The sequence below is a fragment of the Misgurnus anguillicaudatus genome, chromosome 19 (assembly GCF_027580225.2).
Source record: "Misgurnus anguillicaudatus chromosome 19, ASM2758022v2, whole genome shotgun sequence".
In the NCBI taxonomy this organism is placed as follows: Eukaryota; Metazoa; Chordata; class Actinopteri; order Cypriniformes; family Cobitidae; genus Misgurnus; species Misgurnus anguillicaudatus.
This window is the reverse complement of record NC_073355.2, coordinates 32,116,596-32,134,277: the sequence shown is the minus strand read 5'-3', so window position 1 is coordinate 32,134,277 and position 17,682 is coordinate 32,116,596. Positions and strand designations below refer to the sequence as shown.

The 17,682-nt window shown below is 39.7% G+C and overlaps 1 protein-coding gene across 3 annotated transcripts; it reads left to right on the top strand.

The window, feature by feature from the left end:
* The first annotated feature begins 274 nt into the window (after positions 1 to 274).
* fam117aa (family with sequence similarity 117 member Aa) lies at positions 275 to 17,097 on the top strand. 3 transcript variants are annotated; one of them, XM_073857479.1, is made up of 8 exons: positions 820 to 1,877; positions 4,903 to 5,051; positions 10,334 to 10,429; positions 10,929 to 11,048; positions 12,452 to 12,580; positions 13,471 to 13,597; positions 14,998 to 15,154; positions 15,551 to 17,097. In XM_073857479.1, exons 1-8 carry the CDS (start codon positions 1,760 to 1,762, stop codon positions 15,801 to 15,803), a joined length of 1,149 nt encoding a protein of 382 aa, XP_073713580.1. In that variant the 5' UTR covers positions 820 to 1,759; the 3' UTR covers positions 15,804 to 17,097. The 3 variants fall into 3 exon arrangements, with proteins under 3 accessions (XP_073713581.1, XP_073713580.1, XP_055050391.2); XM_055194416.2 differs by having other exon boundaries at positions 834 to 1,877; positions 12,452 to 12,568; XM_073857480.1 differs by lacking the exon at positions 10,334 to 10,429 and having other exon boundaries at positions 275 to 1,877.
* Positions 17,098 to 17,682: the final 585 nt, after the last annotated feature.

Sequence of the window (17,682 nt, the reverse complement as noted above, 5' to 3'; positions counted from 1 at the left end):
AATGTTTGAATTAAAATAATTCACAGTTTTACCCACAGCTCTCTCCCTGTTTATAGGGTTGCTCAATGGAAGCATGCTCAGGTTATGCCATAGAAACCACGTTTGTTTGACTTCATGTGGCACTGCGCAGACCATCCGCATGTGAAATTAAATTGCAAGAGTGATTCAAAAGCTGTACTGTTGCGTCAGTCCCATTATATTTGTATTTGATCTGTGAGTCCTGTCTAAGCTCACCAGCATAGCTGGATCTTTATAGGGTATGGAGTGAAATGTATTTTTAATTAGCTAAATAAATATGAACAGCATAAAGAAAGCAAGCTGCACTACTGTGTCTTCTGTGGATATCTCCACTTGAATTGTTGCATGGTATATTGTGTCTGTATACATTGCAGGAGTGGTATACAGTACGGAGTATCGTCTAACCCTATTCTGTAATGTCTGATGAAGTCTAGATGGGACTGATATAGTAGAGGGCCAAAATAGCATCTGCCTGTTTGTCCATAAGCTCATGCCACACACGTTTACACATACTAAGGCATGATAAGTAAGTGGCTGAGTAAGTTCATGCTCAACATACACATGCATGGAAAGCAATAGCCAAGATAGCATAAAAACATGCAAGAAACCCTTTTGTTTTTTTGTAATTTCCATAAAATAAATGGAAAAACAAATGCTTAAGCAGTATAAACAATATATCTACATCCATATAACTTTTTGAACAACAAATTAGATTACTTTTCCAGTCATTTGTGATTGTTTAAAAATATAACAACTAATTGTGTGTATTCTTTCCATTATATATATTAACCATTTTTTATTATTACACGTTTTTGATGTATTGATTACAATTTGTAAAACCATTGTTTTACTACCAGAACCTAAACAATAGTTAATTTGGTGTTACCTATAGTAACCATGTTTTCTCTTTTGTTTGTATTCGTAGTAAAACCCTGGTTAATTTTCGTAAAGGTTATAGAAGTTTCATTTGTTGTTTTATATTCATTTCTATTTCCGGTTTCCCATTTTGTATCGATAAAACATGACTTGTTTCTCAAATAACTAGCACAATGTGCTAACTACATGTAGTCTAGCTGAGTTTTGCCTCAACAAACCCAGTGCGAAGTTCAGCCAACCTCTCATGCATTGTGCTGCGCACTGCTGGTGGTAGGACTCTGTTGAATGCATGAATTTTAACGAAGTGGGCGTGGAAACCGACCTCGGAGTCCCTCCCCTACTAGATCGATGCTGCCAACGACCAATAGGCTGTAAGTAGTATTTTCCAACAGCCAATCGGATTAGTAACATGTGTTTAGACGCTGCGCTGTGGCGTGAATCCGACACGAGTGTGTAGTTTGGCTGCTGTTGTCAGATTGTGGACTGAAGAATTGGCAGCAGCCCATACAATGTGATTGGGCTCTTCAACTAGTTCTCCAACTATTAGTTTAGTTGGTCAGGTGTGATAAACCGTTGAGGACGATGAATGGGAAGTTCTATTGCGTGATTTTCCACACAGAGAAAAATATCGTGTTTTGTTCAAGGCATTAGTTTTGAAAAACGTAACTATCATCACAAAAGAAACTAGCTGACTAGCTAGCGAGTGAGTGAGTGCACTAGCTTTGTTATTAACAAAAACAAAGTTAACAGAAAAAGCTAACTTTATTTTTGACGACCGAGTTACACGGTAGGCTAACTGAAGTGTTAGCTTTGAGTAAACCCAGGAGTTTGGTGAACTTTTAGAGACTTTTAAGCAACGGTGGGAATGTCGTGTCGGAGTGGAGTGGCACGGGTGGGTAATCCCGGACTGCAGCCCCTCCGAGCCACGGTCCCGTTCCAGCTGCAAAACCGAGCCGCACCGCGCTGCAAAGACGCCAAAACAGGTAAATAAACAACAAATACACAAAAGCATGTCAGTAACGCATGCTACTCAGCTTGGTAACTTGCCCTAATGCAACTTCACTGTGCCTGTTTGCTTGTTTGTTATACACGATAACATAGAGTGATTAAAATATAAGTTTAGTAATGTGAGTGGGTCATTTGCGCAGTCCTGTGGTTTAGCTGCTCTCTGGTGGCATCTGCTCTCTTGGCTTCAGTGCAACGGTGTTCAAGAAGTTTCTGCGTGCATTGAACGACCCCCACCTCGACCACAATGTGTTTTGTGGTCAATATTGTCACAAAACATGGCACAGGATTGACTAAACACATCAGGCCTGAGGTTTCAAGACGCTTTTGATCTTCATTTTGGTGCTTAATGCTCACCTGCAAGATTTAATAAACCATTGTTATTGGTTTGGCATAGAAATTGTGGTGTTGATTTATGTGGCCACCAGCACACGTTAAGTATCTGGATCAGAAAAAAACACATCAGATTGGTCACATTTCAATAAATTGCTGTTTCACAATTCACACCAACGGGTTAAATTTCTGGTCTTGCATTGTTTTGCTGCAATCGCTTGTAAATGCAGCTATAGTCTTGTTATGAAAGAATAGGTCAACTTTTTTTGGTCAACTTTGATTGCGACGTTTCTTGTAGGTGTCAAACTTTTTTGGGTATTTTACATCAGATTCCCTTAACAAGTTGAGAATACCTTGAAAACGCTTGTCTTTGCTCTTAAGGAGACAAGTGAATCACAAAGGGCCCTAGATTTTTTAAGTTATATTTTTGGGCCATTTTGCCTTTATTGATAGACTGTAATAATTGAAAGGCAACAGGAAAGTACAGGTTGGAGAGAGGGGTATGGGATCGGCAAAGGACCTCGAGCTGGGATTCAAACTCGGGTTGCTGGAAGTGTGTTTGGACCATATGTCGGAGCACGGTCCACTACACCATCGGCTCCGACAGGGCCCTCGGTTTTGGGGGAATAGTCCATTTTCTTAAAAGAAAAATCCAGATAATTTGCTCACCACCGTGTCATCCAGGGTGTTGATGTCTTTCTTTGTTCAGTCGAGAAGAGGTTGTGTTTTTTGAGGAAGGCATTGCAGGATTTTTCTCATTTTAATGGACTTTGATAGAGCCCAACATTTAATACTTAACTCAACACTTTTTCAACGGAGTTTCAAAGGACTATAAATGATCCCAAACGAGGCATAGGGGTTTTGTCTGGCGGGGCGATTGTCATTTTTGACGGGAAAAATAAATCACAAGTTTTCGTCTGGGTCCGGTCCAGCACGACCTAACGTAAATGCGTAGAGACGTAGGGAGGTCACGTGTTACATATATAAAACGCACATTTGCGGACCATTGTAAACAATACACTGAGACAAAGACATTAATTAGTATCAGTTGACATACAACAACGTAGGAACGGTCCTCTTTCAACACACTTGTAAACACTGGGGGGGAGTTTCGCGTTCGTCCTCTGTGACCTCTTGACGTCATGACGTATTGTGTGGGGTCACGCTGGCGCATCACGGCCGGATCTAGACGAGAAGTTGTTGTTTAAAAGTGCATATTTTTTATTTTTCTTGTCAAAAATGACAATCGTTTGGCTGGGTGGGGCCCTTGTGCCTCGTTTGGGATTGTTTGTGGTCCTTTGAGGCTCTGTTGAGGGGGGCTGTTAAGTGTTGAGTTGAGTATTAAATGTAGAGGTCTATTAAAGTCCATTAAAATGAGAAAAATCCTGCAATGTTTTCCTCTAAAAAACATAATTTCTTCTCGACTGAACAAAGAAAGACATCAACATTTTGGGTGGCATGGTGGTGAGTGGGTTGTCTGGATTTTTCTTTTAGGAAAATGGAATATTCCTTTAAGTGTGCCCAGACCTTCCAACCTGATCTTACAGGAAAACGTAACTATTTTACAAGGTGGCAATTTCGTATGGATTTGTACAATGTAACTCAACTGGTAAAGCTTTGTATTAGCGGCACAAAAGTTATGGGTTTGCTTTCCAGGGAATACGCATAGTGATAAAGATGAATACCTTGAATGCATTGCAAGTCGTTTAGATTGAATCGTTTGCCAAATGCATAAACGGCCACAAAGTGTTGTTTGTACATCATTGTACAACAATGATTGGAAAAGCAAGCACGAAGGTCCAACCCTAAACACAAATCTCACAGAGGTCAATGCAGATTGTATGAAAACGTATGAATGCCATTGCAGGAATTCATATGAATTAGCCACCAATTTGCTAAAATGTCAAATGGTTACAAAACACTTCAATCATCCTAAAAGAAGGCTTTACTTCATGCATTTTTTCAATATGGAGGTGAAGTGTACCTCACGCTTTCATGAGATTCACTCACCATGTCAGATTCCTAAATAAACATACATGCGCACAACTTAATGTCACCATGTCACACATACTGTAGTCACCCAACCTGCTTGATACCACACCCTCAAACACACTGTTAATAACAGACGAGCACTGCCGTTTTAGCACCTTTCACCATAAAAAGTCTCCCAATCTCAGTGCAAAGACCCCATGGGCTGGGTGGGGGGGGTGAATGGATCCAGGAAGAATCTGACAAGGTTAAAGATCATATGTACCATTATTAGTTTCTGCGACATGATCAATGGACAGAAGAAAGAAAATGATCTTGTACAAGTGCGAATTTGATCCTGTGAAGTATTTCGGGCAATGGCCTGAAGTCTAACTTGTCCACAGTATGTTGATGAAGCACCAGGATGTTCAGCATCCGTTACGACAACAGTGTTTATTTATAAAGAGTCTTTCATGCATGGAATGCATCTTGGTGTGATTTATGTGAGAGGTTGAAGTTGCCAACCTGAGCAAATGATCGTGCACAGACAAACGGCTTCAAAAATGCATTTCATGTCATGCAGAGTAGATTGTGCATGTGCTTGGGGATGCAGGTTTGAGTTTTGCCTGTATCATGTCCAGATCATTAACAAAATAAATATCCCAGCTTTCTCATGTTGCGTCTTCTTTCCTGTTTCTGTAGCCGAGTGTAAGACGAAGGGCCGCCCACCGAAGCCAACCTTGCGGCGGACGTTGTCTCTGGATACTTTAGTGGGGCCGTACCTGCAGGGCCATTGGCCTAAAGAACAAGATTGTCAACCTGTTACCTGTGTCAATGACAAGGCCACACAGGTGAGGACCTTCCAGACGTGTCCTGTGTGTAAAGTTATGGAGTTAAAGAAATTGTACATCATTTACGTGTCTTATTTCAATAAATGACAAAGAGCCGTGGTGTTTATTAAGGCTGTAACGATTAATCGTGCAAATGCGCGTTTTCTCAATGAATGAATTTTAATGAAATCCTGGCACATCTGAACGCCAGGGGGCGCTCTCAATCTCATGCAGAAACTCACTTTGTGCCACAGAAGAAGTAGCATTACAAAAGCTATTCTAGGAAATGTCTACAGGAATATTTATATCGCTGTTCTTCAAATTGTTTCAGGTATTTTCATGATAATAAAGAATATTTTGAATGATTTTTATTGAACGAGTGTTGCTTTTTTAAATGCACGTTATAAACGACTCTGACTCATAATGATTTTAGATTGATAAGGACTTCCTACTGACCAAATGCTGAAGGACATGCACAAGCTGCGCATGAAACAAAGAATCGCAGCCTTGCGATTCAGAATCGATTTCAGACAGGCATTTTTAATGGGACACGCGATTTAATCGTTACATCCCTAGTATCTACGGTAGCTGTGTGTAACCGTGGATTCACACCAGCCGCGATTGAGACGTCAAAATCGCGTCTACCGCATCTAGTTTGCCGCTTGAACATTTTGATTTTACTCGTTCATTCGCGCATGAAATTCTAGTCATCAAGACATTCACGTGGAAATTCGCGTCATGGGAGGTGCTTCCATAGGCTTCTGCGACTCCTCTCGCTTCCTGTAATCACGTCACTACTAGAGCAAGCTCCTGATTGGTTAACGCAGCACGTTTTTCCGCCAAAGTTCAAATTTTTTAACTTGCGCGTTTGCCGCGGCAACGCTCAATTCGCACCATTCACGTGAACTAGACGCGCGAATGAGGAGGAATCGCGTCTACCGTGCTAAATGCCTCATTCACGCTGTGAGACCTCCACGCGTTTTCACATTGCCTTAGCATTGAAATCACTCGTGCTTGACGCCTCTACTGCGGCTGGTGTGAATGCAGCATAATGAATGGTCCACGCTGACATTGAAACCGAAAGGAAAATCATTGTTTATCTTCTGTGTCTGATGCAATACAATTTTTTTCTCAAATTTGAAAATGCTAAAGCACAAATGAAATGTGAGCGCTATGGTGGATGAGAGGGATCATATGATTTCAGAAGACTTGAAATAAGACTTTTATGCTGTATTTTGACACTTTCAATGTATGGTAAAGAACATCTTTGTTATGCAAGTTTGAAAATATTAGGCTACCACAAGCTACCAAAACAAAAAGGTCCTGTTTAACCCTGTGGAATGGAAGCCTTCACTACTGATTGAGAAGTAAAACAAACCCTTGGTTTGATCTAGGTTGTGTTTATAGTTGTTGCTAGAATTGTTCAATGCTTGTTTTGTTTCATAAAGGATATTTCTTGACCGAGAGGACAGCCTGTTTGTTTTATGCAGCTGAAGTCAAACGGTTGTTAATGAGAGATCTTGGCTTTGGGAAAAGATTCTGGCTGGTAATGAAGGGAGTGTAGGAGACCTCAGTTGGGAATGGCAGCCATATTGTTTTTTCCAAATGGGTTCCATATGGGTTCCTGGATCACTGCTCTGACATGCCTGCTGGGGTTGACCATATTCAGTCATACACAAAAGGTGAAAGTCTTCCTGCTGCGGCTGTTCATGCGCTTCTGGATTTATGTTTTGATTTATAGTCTCAGAGTTAGGTTAGTATTGTTAGTTAGTTCCTATATTTCACACTAAATTGGTATTATTAGTGCTTTTAATTGTGCATGTTGACTGATGTGAGATTTTCTTTTTCATAAATTGTAAACTGTAATGTAACACTTGTAGATTAGATTACTTTGTGGTTTGCTGCATTTATCTGAGCTGTGGTTTGTATCTGTTTTGAAGGTTGTGGTATCTGTATAGATGCTTTAACCGAAACTGACTGTCTCTCAGCTGGTGACCTGCTATGCTTGCACTTGTAACCAGTCACCCCAAAAAATGGTTTTGTTCGTCATGACCTTCATAGTGACCGTCCCCCAACCCCTGTGTTACCCCCCCATACATCCCCATTTCACAAGCAGAACATAAATTCATGTCCTTATATACTTCCTCCACAGTTTATGTAATCCATTTTTTATTAATAAAAGAAAACTTAATTTCTATCAATGCCCTATCGTGGTGGACCTTCAACAGTTAACAGTTGTACAGTCTCAAGACTCTCGCTCTGAATGGTTTTCCCCACCCCCATCTGATCGCCCTTCCTGTCCAGTTGAGTGCAAATGGGGAACTTTGGAAACTTTATCCAGCGTCTAACATGCTGTGCATACGGTCCCACAAGCTAAATGTCCGTTTATAGGTCTAATCCCATGACAGGCCAATGTGGGCGAGTGTCTGGGCAGAAAGGCATAAGGGACGAATTTAAATTTCAGTCCATTCACACCCCTGCCCCCACCCGGCCATGTGAAACCTCCAGTCACTATGCAGACACAGTGAGTCCCGATTTTGCACACTGGGGGTTGGAAGGGAGGCGATGACACAGTTTTATATGGCTCACTCGGACTGCATGTTGTTACATTAGCATCCAACCGTACAAGATATCCATGACCTCTGGGTGACGGCGAGATCTGAGACGGAATGCTGTGATTGGTTGATGACCTATAGCGACAGAGCTAAAGTGAGATTCAATGTCATGTCTGTCTTCACGTTGATTTTACAATATAGAGCTAGCAGTATTTTTTCATACTAATATTGATTATAGTAATTAAGGCAATATATTGTTTCTGAAAGTTAATAATCGGTCCTAGGCGGAGCCAAACCCCAGTTTGAAAATTTGTGTATTAGGCGACTCTCAAAGACTGTTTTGTTTGGCGCTTGGCTGTGACATTTGTGTGGTTTTCTGGACTGTGCAGTGTGTCAAAACTAGGCCACCACATCAAAATATGATGTGCGATAACTAGGGCTGGGTATCTATTCAGATGTTCCAGATCAATTCGATTTCTATTCGCAAGCTATCGGTTCAATTCTCGATCCAATTTTCGGTTCCGATTCTCGGCTCGATTTTTATAGACTGTTTAAGCGGTAACAACATAAACACGCAGCTTTCGTGGTCAAAGGACAAAGTCCTTTAAAAGTAGTTTATTCATATAACAAGCAAAATAAACAACACGTAGATTACATAGAACCCAAAACATTTGTTATTTTCGACGAGGTATTTGTTTAAAAGTTCAGTTTCAGCAACTAGTCAGACCATTAAACAAACAGAAACCGGAAGTAAAGTTGGAACCAGACACTTATCGCGTCACCGCACGTGCGCCCGATGAAACGGTCTATACTTGATTCTCGATTAAACTCAATGAATATGGATTATATTAAATATTATATTATATTAAAATATAGACTGAATGAATGAATGAATGACAGGCTCGCCACTGCTCCTTGGTAACATCGCACAAGGCAAAAAAGAAGGTGACTGATCTAGTGGAGAAGACTAGTAATTCGATTAACGTTAATGTTACGTTCAACGTTTGCGGAAATACATTTGTGGAAAAAATTTATTAGTGGCCTTTGAGAATCGATTTTGAATCGGCCACGTAAAAAAAACCGATTAATCGAAAAATCTATTTTTTTTACCAGCCCTAGCGATAACTTGCTAAATAATGCATAATGCGATACAATAATGCTTAACGTTTGTAAAAATGTAAAATTTAAATTATAAAAAATAAATGTAAAAACTATACACTTTATAAGCACAATACATAAAACAAATCTGACAATGTCATTTTAACAAAATAAACACACATTTTTTTCGATTTGTCGAACAATCTGGTAAACAAAAACACCTAAAAGGAGTTAAGTTACGTCATTCCCCATTTTTTACCTTGCATGACTTAGTATTTGGCTTAGTATCTTGCAAACTTCATACACATGCATGTCAATTTGCATACTGTATGCAGTCAATTCTAGGGTTTCAGCCTCAAGGGGTGATCGTCAGATTATCAGTGGTATGTAATGATTATTGCCGTAAACGTGAGCTGTTTCAGGTTGACCGTGTTTGCAACTGTCAGTATCAGCTTGCTTCTGCAGATATCATCTTAGTCAATGCAGTTTGCATACATTCATGAGATTCACATACATGTGTAAATATATAGTGCATATGAACAACTCCCTCAAATGCAAACACTAGCATATGCAAGTGTGTATACACGGTTTAGTGAGCTCACATAAATTTATAGTCATTTTATTCATACATGTAATGTAATGCATAAATAAAATCTCAAACCATGCATTTATTTGTATATAAAATAAAACGAGTAAGCCCACTTTTTGTTATAATTAAACGTTTTGTTTATAATGATTGTTCCGCATTACATATAGTTGCCAATTGTGATATCTTGTATATGATTAAAAAGTAAGATGTTGGACTTCTGTAGAAACATTTTGCACCCCTGTTTGTCACCCACCCAACCCCTCGAGCTTTAGGTACAGCACTCCCCTCATGTGTTCTCATGGCTGTGCTCTGATCAGTCACACATTTGCAAAAACCGCGTAGCTCTCAGTTAGTAGAGCGTGCAAGTTTAGCTCTGTGATCTTAACCAAGGCCACCGACCTCCAAGTTCCCCACCCAGAGTCGGTTTGGTGGGAGGGGGCCGCAGAAAGGATACACAGGGGCGTCATGACGGTACGTGCATACGAGGACAAGTGCTAGTTTTTCGTCTACGTCTTGCTAAAGTAGTGCACCAGAGTCGGTGGTTTTTATCATGCAAGTCTCCGCGCAGCTGTGTGTGTTTGGACGTGTCTCTGTGTTCCAGGTGTGTCTAGCAGGTGTGTCACATCTTGTGTCTCGTATTCAAATATAGTCAGTGAGGCACGGAAGCAGCTTTCAGTTCTATTTGTTATAATACAGAAAAAAAAACAGGTCAAGACTTTCAGCACCGTGAACTCGGAGCAATGCTCTCGGCTCTCAATACAACAGGTGCTTTAACCTGAACTGGTGCATGAAAGAATGCGTCGCTTTGCATTGTGTTTGTCTCGCAACCGGAAAACTGTCAACAGTTCAGGGGCGTGTCGTTAACTGTTTTTGTTCGCTGAAGGGGTCTGGATTACTTTATGTAAAGCATGGCGGTGTTCGGATTGTCAGGGTTTGAGAAAGGGAGGTTTAGTTTTGAATATCCTGAATCAGCAATATCTCGCACAGAGAAACCTTTGTGGTTGGGAGCCTTTGAAAATCAATAAATAAAGTCACATATATGTTCTCTTGTTTCATTTTAGACTCCTAGTTCCTGGATAGGAGAGACACGGGGGCGAAGAGGGGGCGGCGGTCACAAGCGCTCGGCATCGTGGGGCAGCGCTGAGCACCTCAGAGAAGTCAGTACCTGATGATGGGTGGAAAATCTTTCATAGATGCACAACTTCACATAGCTGTGAAAATTATTTATAGGGTCATTAACTGGACATGAGACATTTTGGCGCACCTGCCCGTATTCTGCCCACTAATTTAATTGGGTAAAAAACCTTGCACCTTGACATTGTGCATTCAAGTATTTGATTAATGTATAAACGATAGCATTCTGTCAATATTATTATCTCATTTGTGACGGAGGGGGCATTTAGCAGCTTTTGCTTTTGAGCTCTTCAAATACTATTTTAACCCATCATATACTGTAGAGACACAATTTGGAGAGAACATCTATGCCAAAAAGCATATCCATTTATTTTAAAAACAACTTTGTGCTGTTGCTATTCTTAATGTTTATTGTACTTCTGCTTTGGTAGTTCAGCTACTTTTATGCCTGTTAACATATATGTGTGTTTAAAACCCCTTTTCCCTATCTGATACTGTAACCCTTACATTGTTCCCATTCAGGTTGCTAAACTACGACAGTCCTTACAGAAACGCTCCAGACATGCACCTCCTGTCATGGACTGTGACCAGACACACCAACACATGCACACCAGCCAAACCCACACACCTGAAAGTACACAGGTACACACACGTGAACACACAAACCACACACCTCGTTTCAGTTTTAGTATCCATCCGCAGCTGGCTGGTTAACAGTAGTTACGCTCGGGGGATAAAAACAATGGCTGGCAGAGCGTGACATAAATAGACTTTGTGCCTGTTTATAAGCTTAGTCTGTTAAATGATCCCACTTCCCACTAGCAACAGAGATTTAAAAACAGAACAGCTTTAGTTAGGAGATGATGTCAGCCAGATACTGCCATTAATATGGCAAGAAGATATACTCACATACACAGTGCTGACTTCTGTTTTTATAGTTGTGGATATAAATAGATAGATAGTGGACTATTAATCTGTTAAAGGACAAGTTTGGTATTTTACACTTTTTTGGTATTTTATTCCTGTTTTCAGATTGTTTATGATGAAATAGAACGGTTTTGACAGAAATGTGGACATATGATGCTGGCCCGAGAATTTTCGGGTGTTTCTTGTATCACCTCCCACCTCTATAATGGCTCTATAGGTGCACAGGAACAAACCTTCCTAAAATGCATTAAACTTTCGTTTACAAACCGAGTGGTCAGGGGTGTTCACTGATATGCTCACACACAAATCGCTGCAAAAGATGCTTTCCAGCAGGTTTTATCAAAGTTTTTGTCCAACTCCATTGACTTGTATTAGATGTGCTGTGAGATCCGGTATTACCCTGCGCCGGGAACTTTGTTTGTATTCTTGCAAATGGCAAATGTGCATTATCGCCACCAACTGGGCTGGAGTGTCTATTATTCAAGCTCTCAACGGAAGAATATACGGGTGTGAGGCGTTTGGTAAAATAGGTCCACAAGTTTACAACGAATGCTAAAACACCTGTTGGAAAGCATGTTTTGCAGCGATTTTTGTGTGAGCATATCAGTGAACACCCCTGACCACTCGGTGAGTTCACGTCTTTGTAAACGAAAGTTTAATGCATTTTAGGAAGGATTGTTCCAGTGCACCTATTCAGCCATTGTAGAGGTGGGAGATGAAACAACAAACACCCGAAAATTCTCGGGCCAGCATCATAAGTCGAAATTTCAGTCAAAACCATTCTATTTCATCATAAACAGGGTTTTAAGTGTAAAATACCAAACTTGTCCTTTAAAGTTTCTATTAAAGTTTTGTCATGAGACACGCAAGAACTAATGAAATTCGTCATGCTGCTGTATTTGAATTTTTTATGCTAATCTGTCGATCGACAAATGTATAGTTTTACTTCTCCATGCTGGATATTATAAGATGAATATAAAATAATTAGTTGGTGTGAAAATACATGCAATCTTGGATGAGAGTAAATTATAAGAGAATTATTATATTAACTTGTCCATGTTATTATTTATAACACTTTGGGTTTCGGTCTCTCTCATAGTTTTTGTGTGTTTCTACAGACGATGCCTCTGATTCCGCTGAGCCGATTGGCCCCCAGACTGAGACGCAGTGTGGAAGGATTGAACCTGGAGCTGGAGGGTGTCTTTGTGTCTGAAACCGCAAAGGAACCTCACAAAGTCAGTAAAAAGGTCTTTTTCTTCTCATGAATGCATTATTTTGGGGTTAGGGTTTGAGTCAGTGGCGGCTCGTGACTGCTCTTCCGAGGGCGCAAATTCAAAATATGTGTCCGGAGTGTCATGTGTGTTGCTTGCGCTTTCAAAATATGTGTTTGTTGAGTCATGGGAACTATGTGCCTCACGTGTTTTGTCAACATAAGTGCCTGCAGTCGGAGCTGATAATGTAGTGGGCAGCGCTCCGACATGTGGTGCTTTCAGCGACTTAAGTTCGATTCTTGGCTCGTGGTCATTTGCCGATCCCATACCCTCTCTCTCCTTCCTGTACTTTTCTGTCCTCTCCTCTATCAATGTTTAAATAAAGGCAAAAAAAAAAAAAAAAAATAATAAGTGCCTGCTGGACACGAGTTATTTCCGTTTACGATAACAGAGACGCTCACGTTTACAAAATACACGCAAAACACTCCCCTAACAGTAAACTCTGATTATGCATGAGATTATGCGAGTATCTGGCAAACGCGAGCATCTCTTTTATCATAAACCCTTTAGACGCATATGCAGCAGACACTTATTTTGACAAGACATGTGATGCACACAGGATCTCTTGACGTGCAGAACACATATTTTGAAAAAAGGAACCATACATATGACAGGCTACATACATGTTGTGACAAACTTCACATCGAGCGCCCTCGAAAAAAGAAGTCACTGTTTTAAGTTAAGGATAGTCTTAACTAATTAGCTAAATCATTTCATTACAAAACTTTATGCCCATGTACATGTTTAAATCCTATATCCCATAGTAGATCAGGAATGCTCCCACTGTACAGAGTTAGTAAAGCTCTGTTAAAGCTAAATTGTTATGGCTTGGTAATATTTATAACAATTCTTACCTGTGTGTTTAGATTCTCGATATACCAGATGGTCACAGAGCACCCATCCCAGCTCAGAGGTATAGCAGCACTTCACAAAGCGACCCTTCTCCGGCCCAGCTGTCCCCTTCACAGTCACCCTGCACCATCACAGACTCCGGTCAGTCGCACTCATTGATTGTTTCAATGACTGATGTGTCAGTAGCTTTTATTCTTAGTGCAAATTTTGTACGAATTTTAAAATGAATGTGGTTCACATTAGGGATGCACCGATCGAAATTATTCGTCTGAAAATAGCAAAAAAACTCTTTTTCGGACAGAATAAATTTTACCGAACAATGAGGTCTATGATGATGCAATCAAATGGCAACCAGCGCAGAGTGAGAGCTGCGCAAATGCAGCAAACATGTTGATAAGCATTTTAAAGTGTCAGAGAAAGACAGGAAAACATACAGCACTACAAGTTTCCTTACAAGCACAGAGAACGAACGACGAAGAGCATCAGCAGTATGTAATAAAAAACTTTCTAGAACCAGTAAAGTCTTACAATGACAAACACGCTTCTAGTAAACAAGAAATAAAACGTTTATTAACATTAAGCTTTTTGTTAGACTGCTTTGTTGAGCGCTTTTTCCTCTGTCATACTCCTGTTAAACTTGCCGCGCCTCCCTCTCTCCGTGTGCTCGTGCTTGATCGTGCACGCAGGTGCGCGTCCGCTGCTCAACATAAAGTACAGTGTTGCATAAAAGCATTGTTGCAAGTTTCTTAAGGCATAGTAATGAATAGTTTATTTGCATTTTGTGCGAGAATAGAATATCTGATTAAAATCAGTTAAGCCAAGACTCATTTAATGAAGTTTATTTAACTAAGTTCGGGAGGAGCATGGTCATGTGATCCAACCAATCAGTGCAAAGAGGTGCCTATAATGGCAGTCCCTCACCTCTGTCCCGTGACAGATTTTTTGCAGCATCCCTCCTCTACCCCATCACCTCACTCTCATCTAGATTCATTTATCACAGTTAAAGAGGGGGGAGTACTCTGGGTTCGGGCTAAAATTCCGAGCTCGGAGCCCTCTCCTCGGACAGCACGCCAAATATGCTTTATCTCATTCCCTATCGATTACATGTTAATGCGAACTCGTGAATGTGGTTGAATGTAAATAGAACAGTTTTCAGATAGCTATCTGATTAGAGAAGTGACCAATTGTAAAAAAAATACCCTATAATGACGGCTGGAATGTTAAAAAAATGTCATTTTTAAAAAATGTGAAATAAATATAGAATAAAGGACATTCTGAATATAACTTTTGCAATGGTAAGAAAATTGTCAAAATGATTAGGAAAATGAAAAATAATTTTTGTTTCCTTTTGGTGCATCCCTAGTTCACATCAATAAAAACGCGAACATGCTACACCTACTATTTTATCTCTCATGTAATTTATCGAGAAGTCAAAATAACCAAAATGCACAAAAGTCTGCCTGAGACACAAAATCTTTCTTATTCTCTCAATGATAAGATTTTAGTTGTTTGGCTGATGATTCTCTGTGTCTATGTGTTAGGTTTAGATATTGTTGTGTGTGGATCAGTCTGTCCTGCTTCTCCTAACCAATGTGTGTCTGAGCCACCATCCTCCTCCCCTCGTCCCAACAAAACATACGTGTTTCAAAGAGAACCTCCAGAAGGCTGTGAGAGGGTTCGAGTGTCTGAAGAGGCCATGTAAGTTACACCCAACTGTCCTGAATTTAGTAGATGGGGAATAAGGTGCTATCTTACCCCAGAATGAACATTTTGTCATTAATTATTCTATGGGGGAGGGACAGAAAGCTCTCAGATTTAATAAAAAAGGTATATCAGGTGTGGAACGACATAAGGCTAAGTAATTAATAACAAAATGTTCATTTTGGGTTAAAGTAAACTTTTAAAATGTTAGTTCCCTAAAAATGTCATTCCAGACCCATAAGAAACAAACTTAAAACAGTTCATAGTGACTGGCTGTCAAAAAAGTTTGAATTCCGCAGATAAAAATGGCAGAATACAGACAATTATAAGATAACTTTTAATTCTATGTGAACTTGGTGACATTAACAATTCCTGAATTTCTGTTCTTTTCAGACTTCCCTGTTATGGAAATGCCCCTCGTCAGCCCTCATGTCCTGACCCTAACAAGGTGAATTTTACACCTCATGGTGGCTCGGCCTTTTGCCCGGTCAGTCTCCTCAAGCCTCTTCTCCCTTCTATGGACCTGTTGTTTCGTGGCCTGTCTGTTTCACCCGTGACCGGTTGTTCGGCTCAAGGCCCCGGCCCACATGCCGTAGGTGGTTACTTGAGCGGACCTTTCCCAGACTCTACCACAACTTCCCTGTAAAGCGAGGACATTCGTGATGAGCAAAGAGATACAAGATTTGTGTCGTTGACCCATCTCATCAAAGACCTGACATTTAAGTGTCTTGTGGAAAAGTGCTCATGCCATCCATATCCAAAATCCATGATTTGTATTGAATGGCACAGGAAAAAAAATGAACGATGAATGTACGAACGGAGAACTTCTAAAAACTCTTTGATGGACTTTCAGCAATGACGTGCCGGCTATCTTTTGACCTCAGGGCATTCCAGTTGGCACTTGGATTATTTTTTTCTCATTTTATAGTCGGTTGCTATAATTCACTTTATTGCTATAATACAATATTGATGACTATTCATCAGCTGTCTAAAGATGTGTAATATTTTTAGCTTTGTCAGAAGATAATATCAACCATCGGTAATGATGATCATTTTATACACACAACTCCTAATTCAGTATTCACAGAAACTTTATTTTTACCAACACGAAATGGGCACTGAGAATATTTTGGCTCTAAAGTGCTGTTTATGTCCAATAGTGGAATTTCATTATGAAAACTGGTCCTTTAGTGTTTTCAATGACTGGGTTTGTTTTGCATTTATTTTATGCACTTATCGACATCATTAATACAAGCTCTGAACTATACTGTAGGTCATGTTCAATGAAAAGGCTCCATTAACAGTGTCACACTTTTCCGATGTTAGTAATTGTCTAGATATCTCCGACATAATACAGAGAATGGCAAACCTACGCAAAGTTTGATGACTTTGACTTTATTGTGGGCATCTCACACATTTAAATTCAGTGTAAAATACCAACGAGACCCTATTGAAAGGGTTTATTTAGCTACACGCATGACAACCTTTCTTTTCTTCAGAAAATGGCATTATCTTTGTTTAGTGCTTACATATAGTGGTCATATTTTACAGACTCTTTACACAGGACACAAGCTTATCTGCTGCATTAAGGTTCAATGCATACATGATAAAGAATGACAGACAAACATCACTTGATATTTAAAGCATTGTTATAATCATATACATTTTCGTGGACGAATGGGGTAGACCACAGTATTGTGATTTAGTCCAGACATCATCCAGTGTTTTTTATTTTAAGTTACCACTAAAAGTTCACCATTGCTTTGTTGTGTAAGCGGTGTTTTAATGGCATTTTTCTCAGATGTTTTTCTTTTGTTATCTTGCTGGGTTTTGTTATTGTACACCAGACTTCTATTGCCCTGTAATATCCAGTCATACGTTTAAATTGTACATTTGTTATCAGTTTTGATTGCCATAAATGATAAACAAGCTCTGACAAATGTGTTGTTACTCTGTATGACCTAAATATGTTAAACATTGTACATCCTTAATGTATATTATCTTTCCTGACATTGTTGAATTGAATTTTTTTAAATGGTTAATGTGTGTATCTTGATATGCTGTAAAGCTGTCATTCACACGTTTTTTTTATCAAAAAAAGATATGCCCCGCCCTCTTTCAGAATCCAGTCCTGTCATTTGCAGCATGTCGTCAGCTTTTGCTTATTTGGACCAATCAAAATAATCCACATACCGAGACGTAAAAAACAACCGCTTGCTTTAAAGAAAGGCCCTTTAGATATGTTTATAGGAGTCCGGGTCTATTGCCTTCATCAAATTGACAATTAACATCTTGCTGTTAATAATTTAGAATAAAAATTAAAACATAAAAGGCGCTGTAGTTACTATGAGAATAGAAAAGTGTGAATTAATACAAAATGAAGTATGTTAAAAATGTACAAACCCGACTAAAATACCAAGACTTGCAGTTCTGCTCCGAGTGCATTATTATTGTGCGAAGAAATACATAAAACTATACAAAAAAAGATAGCAAAACTATTACTAAATCGCCATGGCTTAGAAAAT